This window comes from Tursiops truncatus, chromosome 3 (assembly GCF_011762595.2).
Source record: "Tursiops truncatus isolate mTurTru1 chromosome 3, mTurTru1.mat.Y, whole genome shotgun sequence".
Classification (NCBI taxonomy): Eukaryota; Metazoa; Chordata; class Mammalia; order Artiodactyla; family Delphinidae; genus Tursiops; species Tursiops truncatus.
In genome coordinates, this window is record NC_047036.1 from 88618380 (window position 1) to 88630658 (window position 12279).

Genomic DNA, 12279 nt, shown 5'->3' on the forward strand with positions numbered 1-12279 from the left:
CTTTGGCTTTAAATATGTGTGGAAAGGTAAGCTAGAGGATGATTTTGAGTAGAGGAGTGGCATGATCTTACTTTCTACAGAGTCCACTCTGGCTACTGTGTTGAGAATAGGCTGAGTTGGAAGGTTAGGAAGATATTGTACTTACCTAACTAAAGTTGATGGTTGCTGGATCAGAGGGGATGGCAGTGGAAGTGGTGAGAAGTGGTGAGTTTGGATTTGTTTTTAAGGTTGAACCACCTAAATATCCTGATGCTCTATGCGGGGCATGGGACAAAGAGGGCAGTTGGCATAGGTGTAGCAGGTTTGGGGGGAACAAGATTAGGAGTTTGGGATGTACATATTAAGGTTTGTCTGTTAGACTTCTAACTGGAGATGTTGGGAAAATGATTGGGTATTAAGTCTGGAGTTTGGAAAAGAGGTGTGGATCAAAAGTACAAATTTGGTAGTTGTCACTTATCTGCTGGTTTATTTAGATGAGTTCAGCAATGGAGTGAGTCTAGATAGAGAAGAGAAGAGAGAGATTGAACCCTGGTCACATCAAAATCAAGAGGCTGGAGAGATGAGAAGCAAGATGATTGAGGTTGAGAAAGAGCAATCTCCTGGAAGGCAGGAAACCAGGAGATAGGATGCCTTAGAAGCCAAGAGAAGAAAGTATATGAAGGAGGAGACAGTGATCAGTGGTGGCAAGTGCTGCTGAGAGGTCAAATGGATGATGACTGAGAACCATTGACTTTAACAGTGAAGAGATCCCTAGTGACTTGGCTGAGCGCTTTCTTTAGAATGCTTTACGTGAAAGCCAAACTGAAATATATTTAAGGGAGAATAGGAGGAGAGGAATTAGAGATAGCAAGGATGTAACTCTTTGAAGTTTTGCTACTTCGTGTAGCAAACTACATGTGATGGTAGTTTCAGAAGAAATGATTTGTGTGTTGGTTAATTTGAGAGAGGCAGCATGCTGGTTTGCAGTTAGCAATATGCAGTGAAAAATTCAAGATTTTGGAAGGAGATGAGAATTCCTGAAATAATATCATCAAGTAGGTAAGAGGGGATGGAATTTAATTTACAATGGAGCATTGAATTTAATAGCAGCACAGTAGTTCATTTTTTATAACAGCAAGGAATATTGGTAGGAGGGTAAATGTGGGACTGAGAGTCTGGAAGTTCTCTTTATATTGCTTCAGTTTTCTCAATAAATTAAGCAAGATTGTTAACTAAGAATGAGGGTGTGGGGAAGGTATGGGAGCTTTAAGAGGAGAGTCAAAGAGGGGGGAATAGTTAATTAGAAGAATGAGAGTGTGAATGGTCTAGGGAATTGTAATATAATTATTGAGCAGTATTAAGGCCCCCCTAGAGGTTTGTGTTCATGAATTTAAAGTGAAACTAGTCAACATCATTGTGGATTTTCTCCAGCCACATTTAGCTGCATAGGAACAGAGTAGGCCGTGTTGCATTTAATCTGGGTTGTGGATTGATAAGGGAGTTCTACAGATGAAAAGGAACAGAGAAGTTGAGAGTATATAGTAAACAGTTGTTATAATTATTGAGCATGGAATTTAAGCTGAATAAGGAAGAAAGCAAGGCTGTTAGGGGGTTATGGACAATAAAAAGTAATAGGGTCTAAAGATTTGGAGGTTCCTATAGGGTCAAAAGATTTTGAGTCCGAATACTAGAGGAAGTAAGCTAGAAAAATAGAAGCCAGCCAGAAGATGGGATGAATGATGTAGGTGTTACAGAGGAGTTGCATTATTGGTGATGGCAAAGTTTAAGGTATGATCATAGAAAGTAGGTTGGAACATGGATCACTGGAAGAGAGATGGTCACATAACAGAGTTTTGAAGTGTTGGAAGGATCTTTAAGTGTCTATTGAAATTTCCAAGTTTTAAGACAAGAGTAACACCAGGTACAGTGATCCAGGAGCTCAAATTGTCAACAAATGAGGGAAAATATTTTCAAATGCAATAGCTGCTAGCAACAGTAAGGGGTAGTGGGTATATAATCAAATAATAAAGTTTCAAAGCTAGGGGTTTTTAGGAAAACAGAAGGGAAAATGTTTTGAAAGCAGTGACAAGGAGCTCGATGAATCCTGTATTCCATCTCTCAGGCGGTGGGAGAAGCATAGTGTGTGTGTTGGGGGTGCGGGTGGGGTCATCACAGTTTTAGAAGGCACAGGAAGCTCACCCACCATTTGAGTGTTCTCAAGTGAGAGCCAGGTTTCTGTTAGAACAAGAAGGTGAAGAGAAGGACCAAAGAATAGATAGAGATAAAATTTTGATGATGGACCACAAGTTCCAGAAGGCAACTGGAGGTTGGGGACAGAAGGGAAATAGTTGGAGATAACAGGTTGACGAGGAGTCTGCAGAACCTAATGAGAATTAGAGAGGGAGAAATGAGGACCACCAGGATCTTCTGTGAGGACCAACAGAAACATACACAAGAGTCATAATGAAATTTAGCCTCATGGACTTAAAGCCAGTAGCAGAGATGAAGCCGTGCCTGTTACATGGTAGGGAGCAATGGATGTCGTAGGCTTTTTCCTGACCTCTTTGGATGGAGAAGAGGTGGTCCATGAAGCAGAGTCGTTTGTGCAGTGTTTGGAGATTCCTCCCTTGACCACTGTTAACAGAATTGAAGTCTTCTGAGTAATGATTGTTAAATGAATGTTTACAATTTTCAAATGCCTTGTATGTGCCAAGAACAGTTACATAGGACAGAAAGCATTAGAAAGGTACAAAGGGGCAGTGGGATGATAAGTGTTCAGGAACAAGATGTATAATTTTTGGAAGATCAAGAAAGTCTTCATGAAGGAGGTGGCATAGAAATGAATTTAAAGATTAGTTAGCATGTTCTCTGATTGGAGGTGAGGGGAAAATGTACAGAAGGCATGGCACACCTTTTGGGATCACTAAGTATTTGAATTTAGGACACATGTAGCAGTCAGAGGCTAAGATGGCTAGACAGAGGCTGAGAAAGGAATGGTAATGGAAGGATAGATATTAAATAAGGCAGTGGTATAATCAAAGTTCTGTGTTGGAGAGATTAAGGGGCCGAAGAGGGTGAGGGACTAAGGATGAGATCAGTTCAGGTGAGAAAAATGAGATCTTGAAGACAAAAGTGTTCCATAGGAAGAATCTGAATGCTTGTAGAGAGTAATGGCCCTAGGAAATGAAAAGGTAATTTAGTCAGGAAATGTCTTCTAGTGAATAAAATGTTAAGTTTCAGACAAGGTAAATTTTAAGTGCTTCAGAATCATTCAGATAAACAGAGACCCAGCAGTAATTGTGTGTACTAATACCTTCTCTCAGCTCTAAATGATGTGATAATTGTGGGAAGGAAAAAAGCCTTGAATAACAGGGAAGGATATAAAGCTCAAATTTTTCTTTTTCTAGTTTGTGATGAATGTGCATTGTGTTGAAGTTATTGTATGTTTACTTTTCATGTAAGGGTGATCAATCATCGTTTTGAATGAATATTTAAGAGTTGAATATTAGATTTAATAATACTATTCATTATTTAAGTATACTTAAAATATTAAGTAAAATAAGTGTTAATTAAATTAAGCAAATAGTAATTCTTTAATAAATAAATTTATTAAAATACCTATTAGTAAATTTAAATGATTAGTAACATGTAAAATTTATACACCTTGGATCATGTTAAGAGTTACATTGAACTTAGAACCCAAACTCATTTATTATCAGACCTCTAGTTTAGTTACTTGTTACTCAACAATGACAGCATTAAAGCTGATTATAATACAGTGCTTGCACATTATAATTATAGCTATGTAAAAAATACATATGCATACATAGAAAGACTTGAAGAGAATACTCCAAAATAGCTGTTGTGTTAGCTTTATAGATCTTCTCTGTATTCTTTTGTTTCATAACTATAATAAAAGTGACTTCAAACTAGAAATAAGGCATTTTAAATCAAAATATGTTCTAGCCATAGAGTAAGGTTAGGAGTTCAGACATTTGATAGAAATGAGCAGTAGCAGAGATGGGTGACACTGGCATTTGGGCAAGCACCTCGTTTTCCTTAGTATCTTTCAGGGACTGACAGCCTGCAGCAGTGGCTGTTGACAGTCCTTCATCTGCCTTGGTTCTGTTGCCTCTCATCTAGTGTCTTATTCTCTCACACTCTCATCCAAGTGACATCTGGCTGTGTGGATCAGTACCACCAGTCACCTCACAGAATCTTGGCTTGCTTTATTTGTTTGTTTGTTTATTTGTTTGTTTATTTTAACATCTTTATTGGAGTATAATTGCTTTACAATGGTGTGTTAGTTTCTGCTGTATAACAAAGTGAGTCAGCTATACATATACATATATCCCCATATCCCCTCCCTCTTGCGTCTCCCTCCCACCCTCCCTATCCCCCGCCTCTAGGTGGTCACAAACTTGGCTTTATTTTTAAACGCCAACCTGATAAAACTTAGAGCTAAGGGGGTGAAGGGAACTAGATGGAGTGAAACTTAGGTACTTCTGACAGCATTAGTTTTTCCTTTTATTCTATTTCAGTTTTTTCCAGTTTCCTTTTCAGTTCTCCACAAGCCTCAGTCCCTCAAATGGTTGCTATGTTGGATAGTGTATTTAAAGTTAATTGGTAAGAGCAACATTCCCAGTCTTTATTTCCACTTAAAACTCTGAATAAAGCTAACAGAGTACTTTGATGAACTCAAAACTCATCATTACATGCTTTCCTTGTATTTTGCAAAGGTTTACGTGGCTGTCTTACACTCTAAACAATAAATATATTTGTATTTTCAGGGAAATTTTGGTGAAGTATTTAAGGGCATATTAAAGGATAAAACTGCTGTTGCTGTTAAAACGTGTAAAGAAGATCTTCCTCAGGAACTGAAAATAAAATTTTTACAAGAAGCCAAGTAAGTTCTCTAAAGTAATGTAAATATGTATTTATAATATAAGTAAGTGATTCATTAAAATGTAAATTTGAAGATATCTTAAATATGATTTGATGAATTAGAAGTAAGCACTTTCAGGGCCCTCAAAAGTAGGCACTTATTATACAATGTGAAAACAAAAAGTTTCTGTGTGTTTGAGTTAGACTGCAGGTCAGTTAGGAAATCACAGTCAAAAGAACCAGATGCTTTTGAGAACAGTGAGTATTCTTTGAGTCCTTGAAAAATATTGCAGTATTTTTTGCTTTTATCACACGTGCATATACACATATGCATATATGCAGTGTTGTGATTGTCCTTATACTAAGAATATTACTGTATTCTATATATAAAATCCATAATTTAGACATATATTTAGGTATATAATTACATCTTTCCTACCCTCCTTAGATATTATTGCTTGATTCTTTATTCCCAGCTGTTAGCTTTATTTTCTGAGAATCTCAAATTTCTTCTTCAGCTCATTGCATTGTTTCTTTTCTAACTGATCTTTTAGGATGATTTTCTTCTCTTTCTTCTGTTTTAGCTAGAATTTAATGTTCCAACCTGCCAGCCCTATGTTGCAAATAGTTTAAACTCTTCTGTTGGTGGTAAAATCTAATATATACAACAAAACACAAAACAAATGGAAAGGAGCTTTGGATAGAGTGAGAATGGACATATGAATGGGAGATGGATGAGTAGGTGGATAGTTGGGCGGGAGAGAAGGAGAAGGAGGATATATAGATCCATAGATTGGTGGTATAAAGGGAAGGAAGGAAAGGTGTGTGTGTGTTTGTGTGTGTGTGTGTGTGTTGTCTCCATCACTGCATTGTATATAAAATTGAAGTTTTTGGAAAGTGCCATGGGAGAACAGAGGACATGGCAACGAAATAACTAAATCCCGTGGCATAGAGCATCTTGATGTCATTTCTCCATCATCTAAAAATGGATATTTATAGCAATGGATTAAACTAGTTGGGTGCATTTATTAAATATTATCTGTGGAATAAAGTTGCAAACCTTTTTCATGTATATTATTAGCAATTCAGAAAAAATATCCTATGATGAATTTAAAGGTATGCTATCACAATTGAAACTTATAGCCTCATTATTTTAGTTATTCATAGGTATCTTAAGATATCTTGCTTTCTAATTTGTGGATTTTTTACTGAAAGATAGAGTTTAATTTCTTCTTTTAAAGTGAGACTGAAATTTTATGTTAAAAATGACAATTACGGGACTTCCCTGGTGGCGCAGTGGTTGAGAGTCCACCTGCCGATGCAGGGGACACGGGTTCGCACCCTGGTCCGGGAAGATCCCACATGCCGCGGAGCGGCTGGGCCCGTGAGCCATGGCCACTGAGCCTGCGCGTCCGGAGCCTGTGCTCCGCAACGGGAGAGGCCACAACAGTGAGAGGCCCACGTACCGAAAAAAAAAAAAAAAAAAATGACAATTACATCCATGCAAACTCCCAAATATCCTTTAACAGATAATAAAGCTATATATTTAGCTATTTAATGTCATTTGGATTCATCCTGGCTGTTTTGTGGAATTTCTTTATTAAGCAGTTTTCAACCTAAGAAATGACATTTTGGATTACAGTCAATCATTCTAAAACTTCCTTTTTAATTCCTCATAAAAACTGCAAACTCAGTTATTGACAGAACATTTTCTTTATCTCTAGAATTCTTCCCAGTGTACTTTTTCATTTATTAAATTTATATATTTTCAATCGATAACATTTTTCTTAGAGCTATCTCTGCTTTAGTTGTACATGTACAGCACACATATAAACTGTTTTATCTTTCTCCAAATGAAGTTATTTTTTTCATTCTCCTAGAAAGGAAACTGTGTTTTTTCAAATATGAGTGAATTTATAACTATGTCAGTAGGATAACATGGAAGATCATTTGGTAACAGAAATCATCAGGGTAGACAGGCCTCTGAGGGAATCTAATCTATTTTTAACTCATGCTTGGGGTCCTATAGATGAGTCTATGCTTTTACAGCTCTCTGAAATTCTGCCTTTATCCAAACTAAAACTTCTCTGCCTCAGCTTAAGTCTTATATTACTCACTGTTTAACCTTCTGCCAGTTTTCTCAAAACTTCCTGAGTTTTTACTATTTTGAAGTTGATCATGATCATCAAGAGAGTATGTATTGTGAAGTCTAAATATGAAGTGATTACTCTATAGCATTTACCAATATGAATCGTTCTATTTTTATTTGTTTTAAATGAAGTATATACATAAAATAAAACAAAACAAAAAGATGCTGCCCTAACAGCTTACAGGTTTTGGTCCACTAATACTTTCCAGCTTTTGTGAGGGTGGCTAAAACCAGATTCTTTGAAGGGAGTTCTGCATATTTTGGACTAAGTAAATTATTCCTGTTTAGCATGCTTATTACCTATTCAGAGTAGATAATAATTTTTAAATGAATATTTTACTGAATAAAAACTGACTCATTTATATCTATATTTTGCCAAGATTTGTCAAGACATATACATCCCATTTATCATAATTTGGGTTCGTACTAAAGTTTTAAAAATTGTGTTGATTAAAGTGCATTCTGCTTGTGCACACTACTCATGATCATAAATTAATGCTTACAACTTAAATGGTAACTATTCTTATACTTCTCTTATCCAGAATTCTCAAGCAATATGATCATCCCAATATTGTCAAACTTATAGGAGTTTGCACACAAAGACAGCCTATCTACATAATTATGGAACTGGTTCCAGGTAATATGATTTTAGAGGTTTCCTCAATGACGTTTTAATGTCATGTTTTATTGCTTTTATATGTTTAGTCTCTTTGATTTCTCCTTGTTAAGTTTCCAAGGATTTTGTTTAACATTTTCCTGATGATGAAGAGCTTGTACACATACTTGGTATTTTTATAGTCTATAATACTTGCCAGTTTCTAGAAAGTGTCAGCCAACCTTTGTAAGAGAAGATATATTATTACATTGCAGTTACACATGGAAATTAGTTATATATAATCTTTCGGTGAGAAAGGCTATTTAGATAAATAGTCTACTTAGGTTTGCTTTATAATAATGAAAGTACTGTCTTGTATTTCATTCATTGTATATCATTTTACAAGTACATTACCATACATCCTTTTGTTTAGTTGTATATAATAATATCATAATGTTTTGGGTCACAAACTATGAACTTGTTTGATATGTGGACAAAAAAAAGGTGATCTCTCTAGGAATTTGTCCTTTTATTTCTTTCTGGTGACTTTTAACACCTCCAGGTATTTTGGTTAACTACTTTTGCCAACAAACAAGGATAACATCAAACTGATACCGTGTTATCTTTATTTTTATTGTACATCTTTCTGTTGTAGAAAATAGAATCAGAGGTAAAATATGACCTTGATAAGATTTATAAATACAGTATTTAATAACTGAAAAGGATTTGCTTTGTTACCTTAACTATTCATTTTACAAGAAGAAACTTAAAGGAATATAAAACATTTTTCTAACTTTAATATACATCACATAAACCTGATATTGTAGATTGCCCATTAAAAACTTTTCACATAATTCTTTCATTATTAAAGGTTAAATTGGTCCAATTTTACCATGCTGGTTTGATTGTTATTGGAATATTTCTTTATTACCATATAACTGAAGGATTCCTAGATCATAATCATTTTCATCCTCAAATGGCAATATATATTTGCATGGTTTACACTATTTACGATTTATATCTTAAAGTAGCTTTCATACAATTTTCATACAAAATTTTTAAAACAATTGAATAGCCTATAAGTTTAATTAAAATGGGATGTTTAAGTATTATAAATACATAAAACATTCACATAATGAAAATGATGCCCCCAGTTAATAAGGGATGTCACTGAGAAACTTAGATTTGAGAGGTAGGGCAGACTTGATGAGGAAAAGTCATTTTGGTGTTACTATGACTGATTAAAGGAGCATGGTAACAAATTCCTGATGGCAGGTCTAAATTGCATAAAGCAAAAGATAGCTTTGGAAGAGAGCCAGGAAAGTGTTTATCTGGACACTAAATAGTAACCTTTATTGATATATTTTTTTTAATGATTAAGAATAATAAATTTCATTAGAAAATGTCCTACTCAACAATCTAATCTTACCCCAAAGCTAATTGCTATTTATTTTTTTGTGTTTTTTTTCCCCTCAGGAAAATATTTACTATAGATACCATGATTTTATGCAAATGTTTTAATTATTCAAAATCTTAACATTGCTGATCTTTTTTTCTATTATTAATATAACATAGTTTCATTGTTTCATATTCATCCATATAGTTCTACCTTTTCTTTATAATGGCTACAGAATATTCCATTATATGGCTTTCTATAATTTAAATCGATCTTCTAATTATGGATACTTTGGTTGTTTCCATTTTTATTATTTGGGTTTTTTTTCTTTTTTAAACAGTGCTTGAGTTGGATCTGAGTTTATGTGCATTTTGATTTATGGTTAATGTATTAGCTTTCTATTGCGGCACAACAAACGATCATAACATGGCAGCTTTAAACAATATCCATTTATTACCTCACAGTTGTGTAGGTTAGAAGTCCAGGCAGGCTTTACTGGGGTTCTCTGCTTAGGGTCTCATAAAGCCAAAAATTCTTGGCTGGAGACACTGGGGAAGAATCCATTTCCAAACTCCTTCCGGTTCTTACAGTTGAGAAGTGGGCTAAGGTTCCCTTTCTTTTCTTGCTGTGAGCCAAGGGCATCTCCCAGCTTCTTAAGGTTTCCTACATTCTTTGATCTTCAGACCCAGTGTGTCACATCTTTCAAGTGCTTTGAATTTCTCTAACTTCTCCTTCTGTTTTTCATTTTGTTCTGTTTTGTTTTTCAAAAAAGCTGGGAGAATACCCTCCACTTTTTTGAAAGGTCTTGTGATTAGATCAGGCTCACCTGGCTAATCTGCCTATTTTTAGGGCAACTGTGCAATATGATAAAACATAATTATGGGATTGATATCTAATCATGTTCACATGTTCCAGGGATTAGGGTGGGACATTACTGGGAGGCCATCTTCAAATTCTGCCTACCACAGTGGACTTTGCTAAATTTTCTTGGAGGTTAGTTGCAGTGTCTGATCTGAAACCACATTGAACTTTTCGTACTCTGTTACATTAATTCCATTTGTCAATCTTATAAGATGAATACATAATTTTTGTAGCATCATGCTTTGTCATTTCTCATTTGGAAAATATCAAGTGACCAGGTTATATAGATCTTCCAAACAGTGAAGTAATTCATTATACAGTATCAAAAGACCACATTCATTAATGTCATCACTAATCTCACTGGAAAAGTAATAGGAGGTATCAATTTCTTTATAGCAAATGTGTTTTCCAAAATTTTAACTTCATTGCAAAGCTTGGATTTTTTTTTCCCTGGTAACAAAAACTGTCAGTTTTTTGCCTTGAAGTGTTGGACCTACTTAATTCAATTTTGAGAGAATGTCTGTCAAAAATCTAATATTTAATAATCATAATTTGTCAATCTTTTTGAAAACAGATTTATTGATATGTAATTGACATATACTTTATGTATGTACACTTCATTGTATTGACATATGTATACACTTGTGAAACCATCACCACAATCAAAGTAATGAACACATCTATCACCCCCAGATTTTCCCCATGCCTCTTTGTAGTCCCTTCCTCCTCCCCCTCTCAACCCCTGTCCCAGTCAACCACTGATCTGCTTTCTGTCACTATATATTAGTTTGTGTTTCTTAGAATTTTATATAAATGGAATCATATAGTCTGTACTACTCTTTTCTTTTTTGGGTCTAGTTTGTTTCATTCAGCATAATTTTGAGATCCATCCATGTTGTAATGTTTATCGGAAGTTCATTCTTTTTTATTGCTGAGTAGAATAGCATCATATGAATATATCACCGTTGTTATCAACTGTTGATAGACTTTTGGGTTGTTTCCTATTTGGGGCTACTGCCAAGTAAGCTGTTGTGAACATCCACGTATAAGTCTTCGTATGGGCATGTGCTTTCATTTCTCTAAGGAAAATACCTGGGAGTGGAATAAATGAATTAGATAGAATGTACATGTTTAAATTTTTAAGGAATTGCCAAATAGATTTTAAAGTGATTATACTAGTTGACATTCCCAACTGTAGTTTCTCTACATCTTCATCAACACTTGGTGTGGTCAGTCTTTAGATATTAAAATTTTATGCAGTAGTGTCTTATTGTGGTTTTTGTTGTCTTTCCCAACTGACTAATGATGTGAGCACCTTGTCATGTGCTGATTTGCCATTCATATATCTTCTTTGATGTGTCTATTTAAGTAATGTGCCCAGTTTTTTAATTGGGTTGTTTTCTTGTAATAAAGTCTTGGTTCTTTATATATTCTGGATACAAGTCCTTTATCAGATGTATGATTTTCAAATATTCTCTCAGTTGACTTGTCTTTTCATTCTTTTAATAGTGTCTTTTGAAGAGCAGAAGTTTTTAATTTCAAACTTTAAATTATGTTTTTCTTTTATAGATCATGTTTTTGATGGTATATCTAAGAAATCTTTGTTGAATCCCAGGTCACAAAGGTTTTCTCCTATGTTTACTTCTACAATTTTTATAGTTTTAGAATTTAGAATTTATAGTTCATTCTATGGTCCATTTCATATGGTTGTGAGGAATGATTGAAGTTCATATTTTTGGCATATAGATATTCAGTTGTTCCAGCACCAATGACTCTCCTTTCTCTCCTGATTTTTTTTACCTTCATTTTTAAAAATATATTTATGTGTAGTTTTATTTTTGGACTCTAATTTCTGTCGATCTTTTTGTTTGTTGTAATGCCAATACTACACTGCCTTGACTACTGAAGTTTTATAGTAAGTCTTGTATCAGATAATGTTAGTTGTCTAACTTTGTTCTTTTTTAGAAATGTTTTGGCTGTTAGAAGTCCTTTGCATTTCTCTAGCAATTTTATTATTAGTTTTTCAGTTTCCATATAAAGGTTTGCTAATATTTAGATTGGGATTACATTGACTCTATAGATCAGTTTGGGGTGAATAGACTTCTTAACAATATTGAGTCTTCTCACCCCTCTACATGACATATCTTTCTAGTAGGATAGGTCTTCTTTAATATCCCTCAGCAAGGTTCTGTAGAGTTTAGTGTACAGGACTTTCCATCTTTTGTCAAACTTATCTCTGAGTATTTGATCTTTTGTGATGCTGTTGTAAGTGATTTTTTTAAGAACTATGTTCACTATGGAAGTCACAGAAGATGTGAATAACACTGTCTGTCAACTTGACCTACTGACCTTTATAGGACACTCTACACAACATCACCAGGACATACATTCTTTTCAAGTACACGGAGAATATTT

General features: G+C 34.6%; 1 protein-coding gene across 11 annotated transcripts in view; it reads left to right on the forward strand.

Moving 5' to 3' along the window:
* Positions 1 to 12279, forward strand: part of FER (FER tyrosine kinase) — a 466879-nt gene that overhangs the window by 304526 nt on the left and 150074 nt on the right. For all 11 annotated transcript variants that reach the window (XM_019940802.3, XM_033853080.2, XM_073802380.1 and 8 more), the window contains 2 exons: positions 4770 to 4885; positions 7555 to 7649. In XM_019940802.3, the coding sequence (XP_019796361.1) occupies positions 4770 to 4885; positions 7555 to 7649 (211 nt within the window). The remainder of the gene's footprint in view (positions 1 to 4769; positions 4886 to 7554; positions 7650 to 12279) is intronic.